Source organism: Carcharhinus amblyrhynchos, chromosome 9 (genome assembly GCF_965287045.1).
Source record: "Carcharhinus amblyrhynchos chromosome 9, sCarAmb.v2.hapA, whole genome shotgun sequence".
In the NCBI taxonomy this organism is placed as follows: domain Eukaryota; kingdom Metazoa; phylum Chordata; class Chondrichthyes; order Carcharhiniformes; family Carcharhinidae; genus Carcharhinus; species Carcharhinus amblyrhynchos.
Genome location: NC_137332.1, coordinates 48,733,722 through 48,756,992, shown reverse-complemented (window position 1 = coordinate 48,756,992; position 23,271 = coordinate 48,733,722). Strand labels below are relative to the sequence as shown.

Sequence of the window (23,271 nt, the reverse complement as noted above, 5' to 3'; positions counted from 1 at the left end):
GGGGGGGGAGGATTTGGGAGTGGTCTGCTAAGGGTTCTGTCTCCCGGGGATTGGTCTGCCTCCTGTGGGAGGGTGGTTTGCCAGAGTGGGTTGATGGGGGATCATCTCTGCTGGCGGGGGAGTGGAGCTGGAGATTGTGGTGATCTGGCGATCGAGCTGGCCAGCAAAGTGTAGGCTGACAGGTAGGGGCCACTGCGCATTCACGAATCAGCGCGCGCACGTTTCTCACATTCCATCCCACCAAAAAAACTAATGGGTCAGAATGGGAGAATCGCCCCCTTTGTATCACAATCATGCTAACCCTAAATACTGTAATGAGCAGGAATTGGGACATCACCAAAATCTAACATAGATCATAGAACCCTACAGTGCAGAAAGAGGCCCTTCGGCCCATCGAGTCTGCACCAAACACAATCCCACCCAGGCCCTACCCCCATGTCCCTACATATTATACCCACTAATCCCCTCTAACCTACAAATCCCTGGACACTAAGGGGCAATTTCTTAGCATGGCCAGCCAACCTAACCTGCACATCTTTGGATTATCTAATTTCCAACATTTTGAATATTGGAAATTAGATAATCTATAGAAAGAGTGAGTGGAAAAATTCATGCTATTTTGTCATGGCAGAGGGGAAAAATGATATCTGAAAGACATGTTACTGCACTATATGTGAACCAGAACTTTGTATACAAATTCCCTCAATCTCTACTACTGACAAAAAAAATCTTAATTAGTCATATTATTGATGTTTTCAGAAAGATTTTTGAATGCATTGACAGTATCTCCACAGTACTAACCAGAACTGTAGTTCTCCCAATGTGCCTTAGTCCAGCCTTAGAAGTTCACCAGCTTGCTTCAAATGAGGACAAAAGAGCTGAATTCCAGAGGTGAGGCGAGGGCGATAGCCCTTGGCATCAATGCCACATTCGATCGAGTGTGGCATCAAGGAGGTCTAACAAAACTGGAATCAATGGCTGTCAGGGGTCAAACTCTCTGCTGTTTGGAGTCATACCTGGTTCATAGGAAGATGGTTTTGGTTGTGGAGGCTCAGTCATCTCAGCTCCAGAACATATCTGCAGGAGTAGGGATTTCAGTTAAGTCAGGCAGCACGGTTGGTGCAGTCTTGGAGGGCCGAAGGGCCTGTTCCTGTGCTGTAATTTTCTTTGTTCTTTGAGTCCCTCATGGTAATGTCCTAGGCCCAACAATCTTCAGCTGCTTCATCAGTGACCTTCCCTCCATCATAAGGTCAGAAGTGGGGATGTTTGCCAATGATTACACAATATTCAGCACCATTCGCAACTCCTGAGATATTGAAGCAGTCCATGTTCAAATGCAACAAGGCCTGAACAATATTTAGGTTTGGGCTGACAAGTGGCAAGTAACATTCGTGCCACACAAATGCCGGGCAGTGACCATCACCAATAAGCGACACTCTAACCACTGTCCTTTGACATTCAATGGTGTAACTATCACTGAATTCCCTACTGTCAACATCCTTGGGGTTACCTTTGACCAGAAACTCAACTGGACTCACCACATAAACACAGTGGCTGCAAGAGCAGGTCAGAGGTGACGAATACTGGGCGAATAACTCACCTCCTGACTCCCCAAAGTCTATCCACCATCTACAAGGCACAAGTCAGGAGTGTGATGGAATACTCCCCACTTGCCTGGATGGGTGCAGCTCCAACAAAACTCAAGAAGCTTGCCACCATCCAGGACAGCAACCCACTTGATCGGCACCACATCTATAAACATTCAAACTGTCCACCATTGAAGTACATACTGCTGCTACAAGATACACTGCAGCAATTTATCAAAGATCCTTAGACAGCACCTTCCAAATCCACGACCATTTCCATCAAGAAGGACAAGATCAGTGGATCAATGGGAACACCACCACATGCAAGTTCTCATCCAAGCCACCCACCATCCTGACTTGGAATCGCAGTCGCTGGGTCAAAATCCTGGAATTCCCTCCTTAACGACATTGTGGGTCAATCCACAGAACATGGACTGCAGCATTTCAAGAAGGTAGCTCATCACTACCTTCACAAGGGCAACTAAGTATGGGCAAAAATTGCTGGCCAGCCAGTGACACCCATGTCCCACAAATGAATAAAAAATAAATAAACCCATTGGGCTGGTTAGCTGCCTTCCTGATAACCCAGTAAGCAAATCTTCAGTTAAAGGAAGTGGATATCGATCAGCATACAACACTGGTTTATGATTATTTTGAAATCAAATACAAACTGAACCATATGGTTTCATGACAGATACAATGGTGTTAGCCCAGTCATTCATTGTAACAGCTCCAACATGTCAATAGTCAACTACTTGTCAACAAGTAGTACTAATTCTTCTTTAACCTTGGGATGAATTGCATATGGCACCATACTTTTGAGACTTTTTGGTTGCCTATTTGACTTTATCCTGAGTTTCACTTAAACTCTCTTCATTGAGCCAAATGTCTCTTGTATTTATCCAGAGAGTGCTGTAGGTCTATTTTACATCCACCAGTCTGTTGACAGCACTCCCGTTAAGCTTTATCTTCTCCAAACATGAGCTGGAAAATTACCGCAGACCACATGGAGAGGTAACTTCTCTGTTTGTCCACTCAACTCTAGGTTGACCATGATGTAAACTTTTAATGGAACAATCTCTTCTGTGTATGTCCTTAAAATTGCATCAGCTGGCTTTAAAGAAAGATGTTTCAGCTTTTGTTGGTAAGTAATCTCAGGAATTAAAGATACAGCAGCACCAGCAGCAACCTCCATCCTCCTATGTTATCTGCTTCAGAATCACCCAGAATCGATCTGATTCACCGGATGTGGATAAGACGTTTAGTTGGAACACTTCATCAATTTCTGCACATTCTCTTCACGATTGTAATTCTTTTCTTCCATGGTATAAATTCTTTTTATAGAATGCCACTTGTTCTTTTTCTTGAAGATACCCAGATTCTTCTGAAAATTCTCAGGGAAAACTGGTCTAGCCCAACAAGGTTTTGCAATGTGACCCATTTTCCCATAATTCTTGCATTGACTATCCTTGCTTCAGCAATCACTCGCTGAATAGCCAAGTTTGGCACATCTGTGATATGCTTGTTGCTATTTTGACGACTTGTGGGCAATTCCCAACTTGTGCATCTTCATTCCTGCACCAAATTGTGAAGCCTTTTTCTACTGATGTATATAAAGTCAAAGCACATTCAATAAGCAATCTGCTTTGGATGGCCTCATTTTGAAGACCACAAACTAGATGACCTTGAAGAGTATCTTCTAATGGCTCACCAAACACACAATGTTGTGCCAACCATTTTAAGTTTGCCACAAACTGAGCAAAGCTTTTGCCTTCCACTTCATTCTTTTTTCACTTCCTACTGAGAAAAATTGGAACAAGCAACTTATCTGCAATTTTATTCACTTGTATAAAGTACTGAAAATACTCAGCATAGGAACTTCATGATTTATTTATTTCATTGAAAGTGCCCATGAATCCTAGCTAACCCACAATTTTTCTGGCAGGCACTAAGCAACTTGAGACTGCGCAGTATTTTTTTCTTTGTATTTATTGTCTTCCCAGTACAACTCTTTTTACCCTGGAGTCATATGACTTGAAACGTTTTTTCAAATGATCCAACTGTACAACAGGGCATTCCTCCTTTCAAATATGCCAAATACTACCTGGAATCTCACTCTGATCAGGAAAAAAACCCTTCTTTAAAAACACACAGAGTGCTTTATTCTTATTTGTTTAGCTACACTGGTACTTCAATGTTTTTATCCTGTTGTTACTTCTCCTAGCCTTCTAATATTTGAAGTGTGAGGATGCATAATTTTTTTTCTTCTACCTGGGATCTTTTCTCAATGAAAGAAAATCCCAACTCATCACCAATTTTCTTTTTGTCTTGTCTTAACTATGTTTGGGGTTGTGGATTTCAACCCAAAAGTAAAGGTGTGGTTTGCAAATGTAGATCCAAACTAACAACAGATTTATTGAAGAAACTGTGGCCTTCAGTGACTACAAACTGAGACTAAAACTGCAGCCTGTGCAACACCCTAATGACATCACCATTAAATCATGTGATCAAACTCTTAAAGCAATCTGCAACCACTTAAATATATAACACTTTTCTAATAGTAAAAAATCATTTCCAGTGTTGTCAATCTCTTCCTATCAAGAATCATAATTTCTCACTGATGATAAGACATGAATCACCCTTTCTGCAGGCGCAAAAAAGACAAGGTACTTGCAGTGAAACAAAATAAAACATAACAATCAAAACTAACAGCATTAGAAATATTAATTGTAATATTATACATGTTTATAAGTACAATGATTTATCATTTTCTTCTTGAACAGTTACTTCTACGATTGAAAATAAAAGTATCATTTATTAAAACTTTTCTACTTATTAACAGGTCCAAATGGGTTGCTTGTCGACTAGGTTCAGGAGCTAGGCTAACCTCCAGCTTCATATTCCACGAATATTTGCACAGACAGCGCAAAACATGTACCTACAACCAGGGAAAACAGCCCATTTGTGTTCATGCTCTGAGAACATTATGGACAGACCACAGCTGTCTCAAGAGACAAATTGTTGGATGGACAATTCCTTGGAAGAATGTACTACGCTTACCCCCCTGTTTAACGTACAACAGTTTGGTAAGAAGTTACCTTACAAAATCATATCCTGTTTTAAGTGGAGATCTTCAATCAATTCACCGGCATGTTTTTGAATCTAATTTACTCAACAGTAAGGTCTACAATAAAAGGTAAGGTTGTGTTTTGTTAAAATTGAGCTTTATTGAAAAAATGGGCTGTGGCTGAATCAATCATGATATGATACTAAACTGTTAAGACTCCAAGGTCCCAGGGTTACACATTGAACTGTGCCAAATTAGCAGATCTCAAAAGAAGCTGCAATTGCCTTATAACAAATTTGTCAAATGTATTATCTCAAATCTTCAACCACTTATTCCTGGTAGGAGTGAGTAAATGTATGTGAGGTAATGATCTTATAGTCATGTATATTACTTAATGTTACACATGATCATTTGTATAAGTGCTGGCAGTGCCGGTGCAATTTTACCTCTGATTTGGGCTTTGGTGTTTCTAGCTTTCTCAGTTTGACTCAAGTCAGTCACTGTCTTTAGGAGAAGCTTGGAGAAAATGAATTGACATGGCGGAATTGGTTTATAATAAATAATAAGTAGATCATTTAGCAGAGAATATTAAATTTTATCTTATTTTGGAAAGTACTTTGCTAAATGGTGGAAACATATCCTTAATTTTCGATAATAATTAGCTGATCTCCTATTGCACTGTACATGATAAGTTGGGTAATGTGTTCCTTGATGTCACTGGGTTGATTTTCTCCCAGTTTCTTCTTTGCCTTTCTGCTTCTGTCTTGTCTGCCTTGTTTCTCTTCTGCTTCTATCTGCTTTAACCTTTTTGTCCTTTCTCTGTCAGTTGGAAGATGAGTGGAACTGTATGGTGTGACACTGAAATGGGCCATTAATGGCTGCAATATGTATTGGGGTTTGTGGGGAAAATATGATATTCAGTGCCTCTCTCCTCATTCCCTACCCTTCCCAATTACTCATGCTTCTTCTATCCTTCACTCCAATTCTCCTTACTCATTCACTTTTCCATTACATACTACATTTTGCCCTCCTGTCACCTCTCACTGTTATCAGCACCCCAAATGTCTCCTTTAAATGATCCATCAAACCCTTATCTCTTCCTCACTCTCTCCCTCAGCTGTCACTAACATTATCCACTTCATTTCATTCAATCTCACTCTGACTTACATCTCCTGTTTTGCTCTCTCCCTTTGTCAACCGCATCTCATTTCCGTCTTCCAGGTATCACGGTTAGCATTGACATTCTTTAACTGTCAGCAAAACACTGGTATTTCAGTTGTCTTCAAAATTCAATTGATTTAAAAAAGAAAATAAATATTGAAAAGGAGGAAAAATTTACTTTCCCAAAGCTTCCAGAACACACAAAATCTATGGCTGACACATCATTAGTATACTGTTTTTTTTTCACACAAAGGCAAATGTGACTTCTGTTTTCAAACAACATTTTTAATATGTCTTTTTTTAGATAAATGATGCTCGGAGCTAAAAAAAAACTATTCTAGCAGTACAGTTCACCAAGCAACAATGACTCATCCTGTGAAATTGAGTTCATGCCATGTATTCCGATGCACTATCCAGATTCAATTAACAGTGCTCAGGGTAAAAAAATCAAATACAAGTTCAGACTTTAGGAGAGGCCATGTACCTCATGTAAAAGCTAGAATGAAATTCAGCTGATAAATTTAATCATGTTGTGAAAACTATTCACTTATGTTAAACCTTTACATGTTTCAATTACTGGTGAATGCAAAAAGATTACACAAGCAGACAATAATTTTGATTTAATTTAGTTTATTATTGTCACATTTGTATTGGTATACAGTAAAATGTATTTTTCTTGTGAGCTTTGTAGATAAAGCTATTGAACATAGAAAAGAAAAAGAGAGGGTACAGAATATAGTGTTAGTCATAGCTAGGGTGCAGAGGAAGCTCAACTTAATGTAAGGTAGATCCGTGGCAGCAGGGTAGACACTGTTTTTGAGTTGGTTGGTACGTGATCTCAGACTACTGTATCTTTTTCCTGGCGGAAGAAGGTGGAAGAGAGTATGTCCGCGATGCGTGGAGTCCTTGATTTTGCTGGCTGCTTTTCCAAGGCAGTGGGAATTGAGACGAGATGTGGATGAGAGGCTGGTGTGCGTGATGGATTGGACTTCATTCATGATCGTTTGTAGTTTCGTGAAGTCTTGGGCAGAACAGGAGCCATACCAAACTATGATACAACTAAAAGAATGCTTTTTATGGTGCATCTGTAAATGTTGGTGGAAGTCGTAGTGGACATGCCAAATTTCCTTAGCCTCCTGAGAAAGTAGAGGTGTTGGTGGGCTTTCTTAACTATACTGTCAGCATGGAGGGATCAGGACAGATTCTTGGTGATCTGGACACCTAGAAACTCAAAGCTCTTGACCGTTTCCACTCTGTCCCAGTTGATGTAGATAGAGGCATGTCCTCCACTACACTTACCATAGAATGACAGCAAATGTGCCATGCATTATGACATTTTTAACATTTAAAACATCTATTGTAATAACATCTATTGAAATAATGAACGATGCATAAATTTAAATTTAGAACGGGTTTATTACAAAACTAGTAAACATACTTCGTATCAATCAGTCAAAGGTTTAATAAGATCAAGAGTACAAATTACTATTACCAGGGGTACTGACATACAAAGAATCTGCCTTCCAAAGCTTAAAATATAACAATATTCTTATTGCGTGTAATATAGTTTTATAAAGAGAAACTTTCTGAGAGCATGCAAAGAACGATGGTTTATTTTCATTGTTTATTTCTCCATTGGGACTATTAGAGGTCTCCAATTAAACAGCATTCTTTTACTGAAACTATTTCATAATTGTTCAGATAGTATCCTCCGCACATTACTGAGTTAGACTGGACCAAATTATTGCTGGAGGGTGGGTAGGGAAGAAAATCACATCAGGGTCAAACTTCCTTCAAGGTAGCTTATGATGTCATGATATTTATGATGCTCTTTTGGAAATTTCTGCTCCTGTGCAGCATTTAAGGAACCATCCTGGGATCTTATGTTGCTTTCCCAGCAGTAGGATTTGCATTTCATTTAAGATGAAATTCTTAGTTTCGCCATCCAAAAATGCTTCATTCTTCTCATATTCTTCATCATTTTCAACGTAAAAAGAAATCCTCATCTACCTCTGCCATTTGCCAATTCAAATTTTTAATTTTAAAATATTATTAATTTGGATACAGGGTATATTGCTTTACGTAGCCATTATCCCTTCTCAAAAAGCATGACCAAGTATTTATAGTGTTTCTGAATTTTCCTCCAGCATCAAGTATCTAGTCCAATATCATAAATTTTGACTGAATTCCCGTATCATTGCTATGTTTCTTAAAACAGGTACTTGGAGCTGATGGAGCAGGTAATAAAGGGTGGAGGTGAAAAAGCAACCCTGAGGCACACCCAGAGGAATAAAAAACTACTGGTCAGAGAGCGTTTGCAGTTGCTTCTGGACAAAGAGGAGATCTTGGAATTGTCTCCCTTTGCTGGTCTGGGAATGCCATATGGAGATATTCCTGCTGCAGGCTGCTTAACTGGTACTAATGTACAGGTCTACTTCATTTCAAAATGTACTGTAAATATTAGTTTGAAATTCTCTTTTCTTTGAAGTCACTTTGTCCTGGGCTCTTGAAACAACATTAATTTCTCCACCAGTAACATATGAAGTTGCTGATTTCTGGCCTGGTCATAAATTTATTTTGTCCATGTTGCATAGGTACAGAAACACACCACTTGGCCCAGCCAAGTCTTTATGCAAGTCTTCATGCTCCACTCAAGCCTCCTCCCATCTTTTATTTATCTAAATCTACATTTGTATCCTTCTATTCCCTTCACCTTCATATCCTTATTGAGCTTCCCCTTAAATGCATCTATACTATTCATTTCCACCACACCCTGTGGCCGCAGGTTCTACATACTTACTACTCTGGATGAAGAAGTTTCTTTTGCATTCCCTATTGGACTTGTTGGAGACCGTTATATGTAGATGGCTTCTAGTTATTCTATTCCCCACAAGAGGGAACATATTCTATCTCTCCACTCTTATCAAAAGTTTCATAATTTTAATGACATCTTTTAGGTCATGCCTTAGCCTTTTTCCAAGATAGAAGAGACTCAGCCTGCCAATCCTTCCCTGATATTTATATCCATGCATTTTTGATATAATTCTTGTAAATCTTCTTTGTACCATCTCTACTGTCTTTATATATGCTGTTTATAAAATGGTGACCAGAACTGCCCATGGCCCTCCAAGTGTGGCCTAACCAAGGTTCAGTACAGATTTAGCATTTCTTCCCTATTTTCCAATTCTATTCCTCTAGCAACTAAGCCCAGTGCTTGTTTTGCATTTTTATGGCCTTGCCAATGATTGGGCAGCTTTTAGTGATTGATGTATATGTGTTCCTAGATACCTTTGTTCTTCTGCCTCACCTAGACTTGCATCTTTCAAGTATTCCTCCTTATTCTTCCTATTGAAATATACTACCACAGTTTATCTGTGTTGAACTTTATTTGTCAATTAATTTTGCATTCTACAAGTTTATTTATGTCCTTCTGTAATGTATCTGCAAATTTAGGAGTTGTTTTGGATTCCAAAGTCTAATCATTAAGATAAATTTTGAACAGCAATGGTCCTGACACACCCTCATGGAACATTGCTTCCCACCATCTGCCTCCCTGAATAACTACCCTTCACTCCCATTCTGCTTTCTGTCTTGAAGTCAACTAGCAATCCATTCTGCCACTTATTCCCTGATTCCCATTCACTGATCTTATTCATCAGTCTATTGTGGGTCACTTAATCAGAGGCCTTTTGAAAATAAAATAAATTACATCTATCACGTGATATGAATTCAACAGTATTAATGGTATTTACTGATTTGAGAAATACTATTTATTCGTACGTATATATTATAGATTACTACCCTCACCATCCGCAGGAATGTTGGCAGGCCCTCGAGGCCCATGAAACCCAGAAATCATGAATCTCGCTGATGACATCATGATATCAAAGGGTGTGAACCTGATTTTGATATATTTAAATGCATTTAGATATTATTAACTACACCTCTCGCTATATATTTAACCTGAGACATATTTTCAAACCTCGCCAAGGTCATGTCACATTAGTGTGATTTACAACATGTTCACACAGACGTGAACCTGTCATGGGGATCCCTCTGGGGTCGTAAAGTTGAGTATTGCCCCTGGGGAGAAGGAGATGGCCAAGTAGTGGCCTGGCACTGCCCTCTGCCACTGCCTCCTAACACAGTTTGGCACTGTGAGCTTGGCACCATGCCAACCTGTGCCATTGAGCAGTGCCAGGAGTGGTAACTAGCTCAGTTTTATACTCTTTAAAACCACCTCTTCAATCAAGTTTTTATATTCATCCCAGTATTTTCTCCTTTTGGCTTGGCATTCTTGTCTGATCACTTCTCCATGGGAAGAATCTTTTCTATGTTAATGGCCCCATATATATTTAAGTTTTTTTGAGTCACATGATTCAATTATAGTGAAAAATAAATAATAACACTTCCAGTTTCTCCTGCCCATTTTTGCTATTTTGTTTAATATTGATTTTTAGTTCTGGCTCTGAAGGATTTACTGAGCCTTCATGGTGTGAGGGAATTGAATTACTATGCAGTTGATTCAGAATATTTCTGGGTTTATGATTGCAGTTCCACAAGGGTTAGGATAGGATAGACAATCTCAGTACCTCCCCTAAACCAGTAAAAAGAAAGAACTCCTATTTCTGTAGTGACTTTCACAACCTTTTTGTAATCTAAATTGTAATGTTGTAGCATGGCAGCCAATTTGCACAGCGGGAGCTCACATAAACAACAGTGTGATAAATGACCAGATGGCCTGTTTTGTGTAATGTTGGTTGAAGGATAAATACCAGTCAGGGCATCAGGAAGAAATCCACTGCTTTTCAAAATAGAACTGTGGAATTGTTTACATCCATTTGAGAGGGCAGATAGGACTCAGTTTAATATCTCTTCCTAAAAATATCTATCAATCTGTTGCTAAACAAATAGAAAAATATTAGTATGCAGATGATATTATCATTCGGTATTTAAACAAAAAATAACCAGATAATGATCGGAAAAATCAAAGAATATAATATTTGTAATCCTTTGTAACTACTGATATTTGAAAAAGTTAATGATGTGTCAGTACTCTAATGGTCATTGTTCACTGTATTCATTTTTACAAACCAAGAAGGCCTCTATTCAGTTCCCGTCTATGTTGAACTAACTAATCTTAGGCAGGTGGCGATAATGATAAAAACTTAAAGAAATTGGAACAGGAGCGGGTCCTATAACCCTGGGAGGCTGCTCCACCTTTCAATAAGATCATGACTGAACTTTCTGCATCAAATTACTCTTTCTTGTCCTTTCCACCATCCCTTAATTTCCTTAATGCATAAAAATCTGTCAGTGCTGCAGTTGGTCTTTGCACTTTCAGAATAAAGAGGGGGAAATATTCAGCCATCCTCTTTACTTTTTTATCCTGATAGGTAGCGATTTAGTGAAAGATAGTAAGAGTAATGCACTTATCTTACAATGCTGAAAATGAAATAGATTTTTGAAGACCTGAATGTCAAAATAAAGTTGAGACAGTTCAAACCAGAACAATAAACAATTAAAAAAAGCACAGCAATATTTTGTGTAGCAACAAAACTCCTGTATTGATAATATCAGTACCAGCTATATGTTTTGATAAAGCACCAGATATTTCCCAAATCAACAATATTTTAGATTGTTAGCATTATTTTAAAATCTTGTACATCAGAGATGTATGAAAAATGAAAATGAGCTGGACTGAGCTAACATTCCGGCTGTTTCTGGGATCAAAGTACAAAGTCTAACAATTTAAAGAGAAGAAAGTCCTGCATGTCCTTCCTAAGCAATGAATAATCAACCTCTATCAGAGTCATTGTGAAAGAAATTATTGGACACTGTGTGAAACAATAAGTAATCTTCTCTCTCTAAAGTAATCACATTCTGGCTGTTTAATCTGTGAAGGTCAAACTGAAAAGTGCTGCCTTTTCACTAAAACATGTACTACATGTTCAATGGTTGTAACAAGATGATTCACTGTGATTGTTTAACTAAAATTTCTTAATTCTGAACTGTGCAGGAGTGAGGTTAAACTTCAACATGAAGCTGGGGGACTTCTCTTTTTTCTCAATTTCCAGATCTGAAGATGCTAATTCATATTAAACGCAGCTGGTAGCTCATGTGAGGTAGTATTTCACATGATGTAAACCTGGATCGTGGGCAGCAGCAGACTATTGGAGGAGATTAGGTTTTCATGCACATTTACACACACTAGTGTCTGTACCAGGATTACTGAATAACATTCAGCACTGGGTCTATGGCTAATTTTACTTTCTCTTTGTTTAGCCCTTTGTTAGAATCTAATTGTTGCAAATTAATTTTAGAATTAATCTAGTAGATAATTTAGACTAATGATTGTAATTGAACCTCGTCACCTAATACTGTATTATTTATTATGTTTACACAATCTATTTCATCTAGGAATAGGGAAAATTAATGGAGTTTGGTGCGTGTTCATTGCTAATGATGCAACAGTCAAAGGGGGGACAGCTTACCCAATTACAGTGAAGAAGCAGCTGAGAGCTCAGAACATTGCAATTCAAAATGGACTGCCCTGCATATACTTGGTGGATAGTGGAGGAGCATTTTTACCACTTCAGGTAATAATTAGTGCCTAATAATAAAGGACCTTTACAAAGCAGTAACAAGATTAAGATCATACCTCTTGCACTCTATTGAAGCCACCAAAGACTTGTTAATACTTTGTAAAGTAATCTGAAGAGCTACTTTTTTGGTCACAGATTGTGGCCTCTTGCTTTACGGCATTGCACCACACAGAGTGCTAGGGTGTGATTATGCATTCACAAGTCTCAAATGTGTTGTCTGGATATTTGCTAAATGAGGCAGCTCCCCACAAATAATGTTGGTGAAAATGTGAGTGCATTCTACAGAGGAAAGGTATTTTTATAGAACTGATTAAAACCATAGATCATCAAGTCAAAAAACAGAGTAGAATACTTTCACTCGCTCCTAATGATATTCCCTTACTTATCCTCAAAAGCAACATGAGAAAAGGCTGCAGCACTGAATTCTAGCAGTGGTGTTTGTCCTTTGAGGCAAAGATGAGCATATCCATTATCTGAGATTTTTAGTAATGTTCCAGTGGTTACATAGGTGACTGCTAAACTGATCTGCATCCAGAAAGTTGCTGCAAATAAGGCAGAATACCAAAGGTGGTTATGTTTTGCATCGGCTGCTGACTCAGGATTTCCTTTTCTGCTGTTTCTTTCTGCCTCCGATATGCGTTTGCTTTCATAGGAGGCCGCATCTTATTTTATTTGGTTATGCTAGACAAAGCTGTCTTGGATGAGCTTCTCCCAGGACTCAAAGTTGGTATCAGAACTCCCAACTGAAGCCTTCAGAGTGTCCTTGTAGCACTTGCTTTGACCAACATGAGAGCACACCCCATTAGCTCACTTTGGTAACTGAGTGTCATGCATTCTGACTACAACTCAGTTGTGACTGTTTCAATATGATGTGGATACTTGGCATGCCAGCTAAGGGGTACACATCAGTATCTGGCGTTTTGTCCTGCCATCTGGTCTTCAGGAGCTTCCAAAGGCAACTGGAAAGTGATAGTGGTTGGGCTTCTTGGCATGATGCCGGTACACAGTCCAAGACTTGCATACACAGAATAGAATAGGCAGGGCTATAGCTGTATGGACGTTCAGATTAGCAGACTTACTGCTCTTTGTTCTCAGACTGATGTTTGAAGTCTGCCAAAGGCTGCACGTGCATGTCTCATCATCAGATCAAGACAGTTAAAAAGAGTGTGCTGCTGAGATAAATTAACTTAGCTGCTGCTGACAAGTTCAGGTCATGGACTGAAACTTTGTGCTTGAGATGGGGTTTACCTGGAACAGGCTGGTACATTATTTCAACTTTTTTTGTGCTGATTGCAAGGCGCAAGTTGTCACATGCATTGGAGAATAAGTCAGTGCTATGTTACATCTCCAGTTCTGATCTGGCAGCTAGTGCACAGATATTGGCAAATAGGATATTGTGATGTATGTTCTTGGAAACCTTGGTCTTAGCCCGGAGTCATCTCAGATTGAGCAACTTTCTGTCCACGCAATAGCTGAACGCAAGGTGAGGTGAGAATGACTGCCCTTGACATCATGGCAGCATTTGACCAAATCAGGCATCACCAAGTCCTGGCAAAACTGGAGTCAGTGGGAATCAGGAGGAACACTTTCCCTTGTTTGCAGTCATACCCAGTACAAGGAAAGATGGTTGCGATTGTTGGAGGTTGGTCATCTCATTGCCAGGACATCGCTGCAAGAGTTCTTTGGGGGAGTACATTTGGCCCTACCATTTTCAGTTACTTCATCAAGAATGTTACAGACAGAAGAGGCAAACTGAACTTTTTTATCCTCTCACCATCTGCCTGTAAGCAAAGGTGTTTTTGAATTATTTTATTAGGCTGTGATGTGTTTTCCCAAACCCTCAGCTTTTGTGGTCATAAATAACATGAAACAAACTCTATTTATGATTATCTCAAGGATAGTTAATTTCGTGTTGAAACCTGGGCAGTGGTGAATGTTCATATGCACAAATCTTTACAACTATTGATAACAGCAAAAGAATCACAGAAATGAATATTAGTTTATGTGATTTCCAAAGTCCAGGAAGTTAAAGTCTAATGATGTTTTCTTTGTGCGGGAGTTTTGTTCAGAAAAATCCCTGATTGAAGACACAGCATAGTAGAACTCAAGACAAATGACGCACAAACATATGAAATAGGAGCAGAAGTAGACCATTTGGCCCCTCGAGCCTGCTTCACTAAACAATAAGATCATGGCTGATCTATTTGTGTTGAGTTCCATATTCCCTATCTACTTCCAATAACCTTTGATAAGCCCAACAAGAATCTATCTACTTCTGCCTGAAAAATATTTGGTGATCCTGCTTCCACCGCCTCCTGAGGCAGAGTATTCCAAAGCCATACAATCCTCAGAGAAAAATATTTTCCTCATCTCTGTCCTATAAAGGCAACCCCTAATTTTAAAGCTACTTCTTATATCCCTTGCATCCCATTTTAACAATATTCCAGAGCTATCCCAGAAACATAGAACAACAGGAGGCCACAGATGAAACAGATGACAAATAGTCTTTGGGTTGCCACTGTTCTGGAGTGTCTTTATAATGCATTGATAGTATGATAATGTTTTATTAGAACTATGTGATGAAGCATATACTCAAGATTGTATCTGCCTCTTTCAGGCAGATATATTTCCTGATAAGAACCATGGAGGTAGAATGTTCTACAATGAGGCAGTAATGTCTGCAGTGGGCATCCCACAGGTAACTAATTTTGCACCCTATTCTATTCAGAAAGTTGCTGATCTATGATTTGTTTGATTGGTGAGGGCAGGAAGACAGCAGGGATGTTCCTTTGAGATCAGGTGTCAGAAAGAGTACTTCATAATGGGTGCTGGGATCCTTTGAAATTAGGGGGAAGCTGGAGCTGGAAAAATCAAGTACCTGAGGGACTTGGAGAGCTGAAAATGTAACCTCCTCATGACACAAAAGAAGTTTAAACAGAAGGAAATTTTCTGCCCTTATCACAGCCTCTTCTGGCCAGTTGGCTTTTCCCACAATGGATCTTCTTTCCGGACAACAAGCACCTGGCTCGACATTAATAGTACTGTGTAGCACTGATGATATCATTTAGGGGGAGGTGGTGATATATTGACATTGTAATCCAGAGACCCAGGGCAAGATCCGAGGATCCAGATTCAAATCCCATGGCCAGATGGTGAAATTTGAATTCAATAAAAATCTGGAATTAAAAGTTTAGTGATGACTGTGAAATCTCGTTGATTGTCATAAAAAAAGCCACCTGGTTCACTAATGTCCTTTAGGAAAGGAAATCTGCAATCTTTACCCAGTCTGGCCTACATGTGGCTCCAGAGCCACGGCAATGTAGTTGACTCTCAAATACCCTTTGAAATGGGTTTGGGTTGAACAATAAATACTGGCCCAGTCAGTGACACTTACATCCCAGAAATGAATTTTTAAAAATAGGCCACTACTTTTGTACATTAAGTAGGCCCCTACACCTGTTTTTATCAGGAATATTGTCAATGGATCAAATCACTGCCATTAATGTAATATGACCGAGAGCTGGCCAGATACCAAATCTTCAAGATTTTAACCTGTTGCCTGACCCCTGCCTTCCTGATCAGTGGAAATTAAAATGGGGACTGTTTTCTTGAACTTGGTCTGTGGCAGTAAAACAAAGCAGATGATGACACATTGTTAGCCCATATTACAATCTGTCAAATTTTCTCCCCCATTTTGTGGTTACTTTAGTGATAGTTTTGCCAAATCACTGTTGCCATAAACCAATTACACTGCCTGTTTCTTCAGAACAGCATGGAAGAAAACTTTCAAAAAAGAAGGAAATAAAGGAGGAAAACTGAGAAATATTATTTACTGATGAGATGTTTACTGAGTGTGTTTGAGTTCAGTGCTGAAGTTTCATAAGAACATAAGAACATAAGAAATAGGAGCAGGAGTAGGCCATCCAGCCCTTCGAGCCTGCCCCGCCATTCAATAAGATCATGGCTGATCTGTCGCTGCTCAGTTCCACTTTCCCGCCCTCTCCCCATAACCCTTAACCTTTCAGTGTCTCAATGTACCCTACAGATAGCAGTTGTGTGTGGTTCATGCACAGCTGGTGGGGCATATATCCCAACAATGGCAGAAGAAACAGTGATGGTGGACAGGATTGGGACAATATTCCTTGCTGGACCCCCACTTGTTAAAGCAGCAACAGGGGAAGACGTTAGCCCTGAAGAATTGGGAGGTGCAGCTCTGCATGCAAAGTAAGTACCGGAAATACATTTTATCATGATAGGGTGGGATTATTTATTCTAATTAGCACCAAAAATGAATAATTATTGGAGTTTGCAAGCACTTTGAAGATTTGGTTTGATAGTTACTTTAATTGTTGAAGGAAGTGTTTACTGTATACCAGAGCCTGAAACTTCGAAGCTCCGAGCAGAGTATCTTGCAGGGATTTTGATTTGATTTGATTTATTATAGTCACATGTATTAGTTTACAGTAAAAAGTATTGTTTCTTGTATGTTATACAGACAAAGCATACCGTTCATAGAGAAGGGAAGAAGAGATTGCAGAATGTAGTGTTACAGTCAGAGCTAGGATGTAGAGAAAGATCAACTTAGTGCGAGGTAGGTCCATTCAAAAGTCTGATGGCAGCAGGGAAGAAGCTGTCCTTGAGTCGGTTGGTATGCAACCTCAGACTTTTATATCTTTTTCCAGATGGAAGAGAGTATGTCCAGGGTGCGTGGGATCTTTAATTATGTTGGCTCCTTTTCTGAGGCAGCAGGAAGCGTAGACAGAGTTAACAGATGGAAGGCTGGTTTTCACAATGGACTGGGCTTCATTCACGATTCTTTGTAGTTACTTGTGGTTGTGGGCAGAGCAGGAGCTATACCAAGCTGTGATACAACCAGAAAGATTGCTTTCTATGGTACATCTGTAAAAGCTGATGAGAGCCGTAGCTGACATGCCAAATTTCCTTAGTCTTCTGAGAAAGTAGAGGCTTTGCTGGCATCCCAAAGGTGCCCTGGGCCATGACAGAACTGACCCCCAATTACTCTCACTGACCCTGACTCAACCTCACCATTGGACTTCCATCTCAAGCTGTCCCCAAACCAACTTGACGAGTGGCCACTCCTGACCCACTCCCTCCCTGAAATCTTCCTGCCCCCCCAAAAATCATGTGGAGCACAAAAGTAGACATTTGGCCAAATGGCCTGTTTCTGTGTTTGTCTAACATATACTTATATATAGTCTACCATGTAATACCATGTGATTTCTCTTTGTACCTCCTTCCCATAAGTTTAAAGCCACATGCACAACATGCTTTTATTTTCAGAATTTTTTCTGTTCTTTTTTAAAGTTTTAAAGAACCAAGCATAAATAAGCTTTTCATTAGTGTACTGTATAAAATAAATGGAACGGTGTTTAATAAGTTGCTTACAGTTTCCTTTATCTATCTTCTTCAGCTCATCCATGTAAGGCTAAGGTGAAATAGTGTTTAAAAAATTTTTGTGACCTCCCCTCCTCACCATGCTTTCCAATGCAGTAATTTTGGATCTTCCAGACGTTCTGTTTTTACATAGCACATTGTAAAAGTGGCGGTTTTCTGTTTTTCAGGGTTAGTGGATGCATCGATCACTTTGCAGCTACAGAGGAAGAAGCTTACGAGTGTGTCAGGAATATCATAGCCACTTTAAATTTTGATCTTCCCCCACACAAGACAGCTGAATTTGAAGAGCCTCTCTACGCAGCTGAAGAACTGAATGGTCTTGCCCCAAAGAATTATGCACATGCATTAAATATAAAACTGGTTAGTTTCGAAATAACTGTAACCTCCATAAGCCTTTGAAACCCAAGGCCCTATTTTACCATATTGATTCTAAGTGCTGGGCAGACTTGAAACTGGGAGTGTTTCAGATCCGACTTTTAAATCTGTTCTCAGGTGTACCCATACGCACTTTACCTTAAAAAATATCAGTGATTCTGAATTGTGCTGCACAAGCTGGGGCTTAATGCACCCAAAATCCTGCAGCTCCAATTGGCCCCCATGCCTCCCCGCTCCACGCCACTGCGCATGTGCAGAATAAAAGTGATAGAATGTGGCTCCCCTGCCACACCGTTCCCAGGTTGGATAAAACCTCTCCCTGGTCCCTACAGACATTGCCCCACCTGCACAACATAACTGACCCCCTCATCCCTCCACCTCCCTGCCACCCAGACCGAGCGCAGGCCCCTCCCCACTTCCCCCTCACTGGCAGTGTGGCAGTGGACCTCCCCTCCCCCCAACAATCTCAAGCAGAGAGCCATCAGACACCCCCGCCCCAACGATTTCAAGCAGAGAACCGTTGTACACTCGGCAGTTACCTCCCCACTAACTGGAGTGTCCAAATCGGACTTTTGTAGAGCATGTCTGTTTTGCGCTGATTCTGGATGGGCAAATGTGGTGGTAAAGAGGGAAGTGCCAATAAGGTTGGGCGTGCAGCCCATTAAGTCCATTTAAATGCATGCAAAAGTATTTAAATGGATGTTGCACCCGTTTTGGGCGCAGTCCTGATCGCAGCCATTTTTGGGTCTTTTAAAGGGGGAACCAGCATGGAGGCAGGTGTGGATCATGCTACTCGTCTCACACCCGACTTTGCCAAATTTTTGCGCCCGAAAATGGGCCCCCAGTGTAAGAGGGAAGTTTCTTCGCCCCCTCTCATAGATATACTACACTACATTATGTCTGCTGAGGCATAAGAACCAGAAGATACTGGGTTTAATCCCTGATATATACTAAAGTTAGTTGAACCAGGCAGGATTAACAGTTGAAACATTTCAATTGGCCTTGGGCATGGAAGTGTTAAAATCAGCTTGAGATCTTGCTCTTGAACATTATTTAGTTATCCACTGATGTAAAGTATGGTGTAGCTGGCTGCTGGAACAGAAATGGGCATGATAGCAATGCTGTCTGCAGTTAAATAGCTCATTTATATGAGGAGGATTTCCATAGGATTTGTCCTGCTGTAACTTCAGCAAGAGAGCTGCAGAAATGAAACAGAGACGAGCAATGGGATAACCTGTTGGAAGTTCATTCCTTTATTGTTTTACACTCAAAAGTGGCTACAAAACAGCAACTTAGCAGGAATCACCAATTTCAAAAGGGGAAGGAGGAGGAGATAATGGAAAATTCTTTTACTAGCTTTGGAAAAAAAACTACACAAAGATAAATTAATTGTTTTTTGGATTTCTTTTTTAAAAAGAACTTCCAGTATTGTTATCACTGCAAATTAGTTGAATTGATCACTTTCTCCAGTTGTCATCTTCACGTAAAATAAGCTGGAAATATATGCTGAAAAAACAGAATCAATAGGGTGAGTTACAGAACCTTCCTATGAGGGATCACCTTAACAATCAGCCTGTTACAAAGAATTAAGATTAACCTTCATACTATCTTCTTTTATTTGTTGCTACTTGATAACTGGATAAAAGCTGGTAAACTGTGCTTCATTTATAGCTTAACAGTTGAGGAAGCAAGGCAGTAAAGAAAGACAAAGGGAAGAGAAAAAAAAACTTGGGTTTATATACTGACTTTTGCAACCTCAAGATTTCCCAAAGCACTATACAGGCACAAAATATTTTTTATGATGTGCAGTCATTGTTGCATTGTAGGATATACTCATTAATCATGGTTGCCTGCGGTTCACACGCATGGGGAACAATCAGAAGTAACCTGTTTACAGTTATGATGTTTTGTAGTGACTGAAAGACAAACTAATTTCATCATTGCAATGTCCCTTTGCTCATCATTGTGGTAACTGACAGGTATTGAGGCATATGTGCAAGACCAATAATTGTAACAAGGAGGTATGAATCGGTCTCTTACCTGCATCAAATCTGGCATCTGTGGTTTCTCTTCCCATTCTCATGTAATTGGAGACACCGTCCCCCATTGCACATAGGATTTGAGGAGTAACAATGGCGGGTTTGAATCGCTCAGTCACTGACTGAAGCTGATTGGCAACCAGGCTTCCTGGAGAGATAGGCTGCTATGCTTGGTGAAGTCATAGATTGTTAAGGTACAGACCTGTCCGTTTTACTGCATGAGTCCTGTTTCTTTGGTCATCCTTTAATGTTAAGCAAGTTAAGTGGAGCTGCAGGAGGACTGTTATCACCTTTAAGGAAGCAATTGAGAGAAACTTTGTACCTGCCATGACTACGGACAGCTCATGTGCAGCATCTCAGATAAGGCAGTTTAGAGGAGGCATGCGAGTGCACAGTGGAGAGCCACTGAGGTCTGCAACTGACATGCACTCAGCACTGTACTGGGAGAAGCAGCATGCCTGAGATCAGCTGTAGGCAGAGACTTGTGATGATAAGAATAGGTCATTTAGGCTAACATTAACGATAGTGGTGTTGGTAAGGAAATTGCTGATAGTTCCTGTACAGACTTCCACAACCTCATGGGGCAATAAACCTCCTCATCTTCCTTCCACTTTTTTCAGAAGTAGCTCGTCAAAGGCTGCCAGTAGGCCATTACGTTCTGCATGCTCAATTGTGATCCTGACTTGCTGTCCTGCCAGACTTCCCTAATTAGACTGTGACCCTAGCGATAAAAGCAAAATGCTGAGGATACTGGAATCTCAAACAAAATCAGGAAATGCTGGAAAATCTCAGCAAGTCTGATAGCATCTGTGGGGAGAGAATAGAGCCAACATTTCAAGTCTGGATGACCCTTTGTCAGAGCACATGTGCTCTCAGCTTTGACAGAGGGTCATCCAAACTCAAAACATTGGTTCTATTCTGTCCCCACAGATGCTGTGAGACCTGCTGAGATTTTCCAGAATTTTCTGTTTTAGTGATCCTAGAGATGGATTTCTAAGTAGAAACCTTGCTGAAATTTCAACCGGAAGGCTGGTACTCGTGTTTCATTTTTCATGCAAAAATTGAGATGGTAAGATTGTGCCCGATAGGTCTACCAATAGCAAGCTTTTTGTACAGATAGAACAGGGGTGTTGCGAGGAGAGGGTGGTGGAAGGTGGCCACTCTGCAGACCCAAGCCCTAACAATCTCACTCTCAAAGTTGACTAAATCCAGAAGGGATTATACAAGTCTTATACAAGTGCTCGCTCTTTATGTTTGAGCTTAGAAATTGAGTGTTAGCAGACTTTTGAACAAGTCATCATGGTTGAGGTTGACTTCATCTGTATTTGATATCCACAAATACACACTTTATCCAGCAGGGGTCAGTAATTTCTTTTCTGAGAACAGGGATAGATCATTATGGCCATTAAGTTTATTTACTGTTGATTATCAGAACAGTGTTATTGCAAAAACATTGCACATTTGCATTCTGTAATAAATGGTATCCCACTATCACTAACACCAATGATGCTCCTAATTTTAACTTTTACATTGAACTTATAAAAATGTTTTGGTAAAGGCAGCAAACCAAACAGTCTGGGGGCATTTTTGAGAAAAAGTGGGTAAGTTTTAACTCCAGACGCAGAGAATATGGGCACAACATATAGGGCCTGAGGACAAATCAGGCTGGCCAGCAGGTAGGTTTAGAAGATGAATGCTTATTGCCAAGACAGAGAGCTCACAGACAGTGATCCACCTTATTGTTCTGATGCTAGAGGGGGACATGTGTTCTTCTGGCTCCAGAAAAGTAATTATTTTCTATTTTCTCTGCTCAGTGTATGTGCACAGTGGACACTCTGCTTAATTGTTCCTCAAGCTTTCTTCCAGTTATTAAGTTTGTCACAGGACCTCAATTTGCAAAGTTGCTGTAAGCTGATTATTACACTTGAGGTGTTTTCTTTTGGTGTGTTTCAGTTCTATGAAAATTTTTTAAAAATATTTTTGTAATGCTGGTACTCCAAAAAGATTAGGGACTATGATGATTCAGAAGGGTATCTGGGCTTTCCAGCTGAATATGCCAGTGTATAGGTGGGCAGCACAGTGGTTAGCGCTGCTGCATCACAGCGCTTGGGACTTGGGTTTGGGGTTCCATTCCAGTCTTGAGTGATTGCCTATGTGGAGTTTGCGTGTTCTCCCTGAGTCTGTGCAAGTTTCCTCCAGGTACCCCAGCTTCCTCTCTCAGCCCAAAGATGTGCAGGTTAGATGGATTGGTCATGCTGAATTGCCAATAGGCTAGGGGGATTAGTGAGGTAAATACATGGGACTACAGGGATAGGGCCTGGGTAAGATGCACTGTTGGAGAGTTGCTACAGACTCAATGCGCTGAATGGCCTCCTTCTGGAGTAATTCTCTGATATTCCTATAGAGCATTAACAGGACAATGAGGAGTGAGCAATTTTAATTCCTCTATTTTCCTGTATTCACCAAGTGTGTCAAATTAAAATCACATTGTGTTTATTTTCTGCACTTTTCTTTCTCTTTAACAATCATTAATTTTCTAATAAGTATGACTTTTTTGGTTACCCAATTTTAGAGATTGATAGAAGACTGTAACAGATGCTTGAATTCAGCTGCAGCATTGAGCTGGTCATTGCTCCACTTTATATCTGTATACATCTGGAATGGTTATTGTGCAATGGATTCCGCTTTTCCTTTGTGTTGCATCGCTACATGCCATTTGCTAGTTGAGGTGACAAGTGGCTAATCTATACTTGACTAAGTACTGTGCATTTTAGAAATCTATAAGAAATGATTAGATGTTATGACCGAGTTTTGCTGTCATGATTTTAAATGGTGAATTGCAGAGCAGTCAGCATTAGTCCTCCAGCATGATTTGGGGTATCATTGCTTGCCATTCAATCATTACAAATTACACAGTTAAAGATTGAGCTGGTGGTAATTACCAGCACCAGATGAAGCATTCCTTCAGTTCTCTTTGTGCAGGTTTTTCTTTCATATTTTTTCTCAGCTTGACACTTCAGAAT

The 23,271-nt window shown here is 40.0% G+C and overlaps 1 protein-coding gene across 1 annotated transcript in view; it reads left to right on the top strand.

Annotated features, from left to right (window-relative positions):
* The window catches only part of LOC145347776 (methylcrotonoyl-CoA carboxylase beta chain, mitochondrial), a 53,152-nt gene that overhangs the window by 3,883 nt on the left and 25,998 nt on the right, over positions 1-23,271 (top strand). Inside the window, exons 2-7 of the mRNA XM_080195574.1 lie at positions 4,429-4,782; positions 8,033-8,229; positions 12,235-12,413; positions 15,037-15,117; positions 16,465-16,643; positions 18,002-18,194. Coding sequence (XP_080051700.1) covers positions 4,429-4,782; positions 8,033-8,229; positions 12,235-12,413; positions 15,037-15,117; positions 16,465-16,643; positions 18,002-18,194 — 1,183 coding nt within the window. The remainder of the gene's footprint in view (positions 1-4,428; positions 4,783-8,032; positions 8,230-12,234; positions 12,414-15,036; positions 15,118-16,464; positions 16,644-18,001; positions 18,195-23,271) is intronic.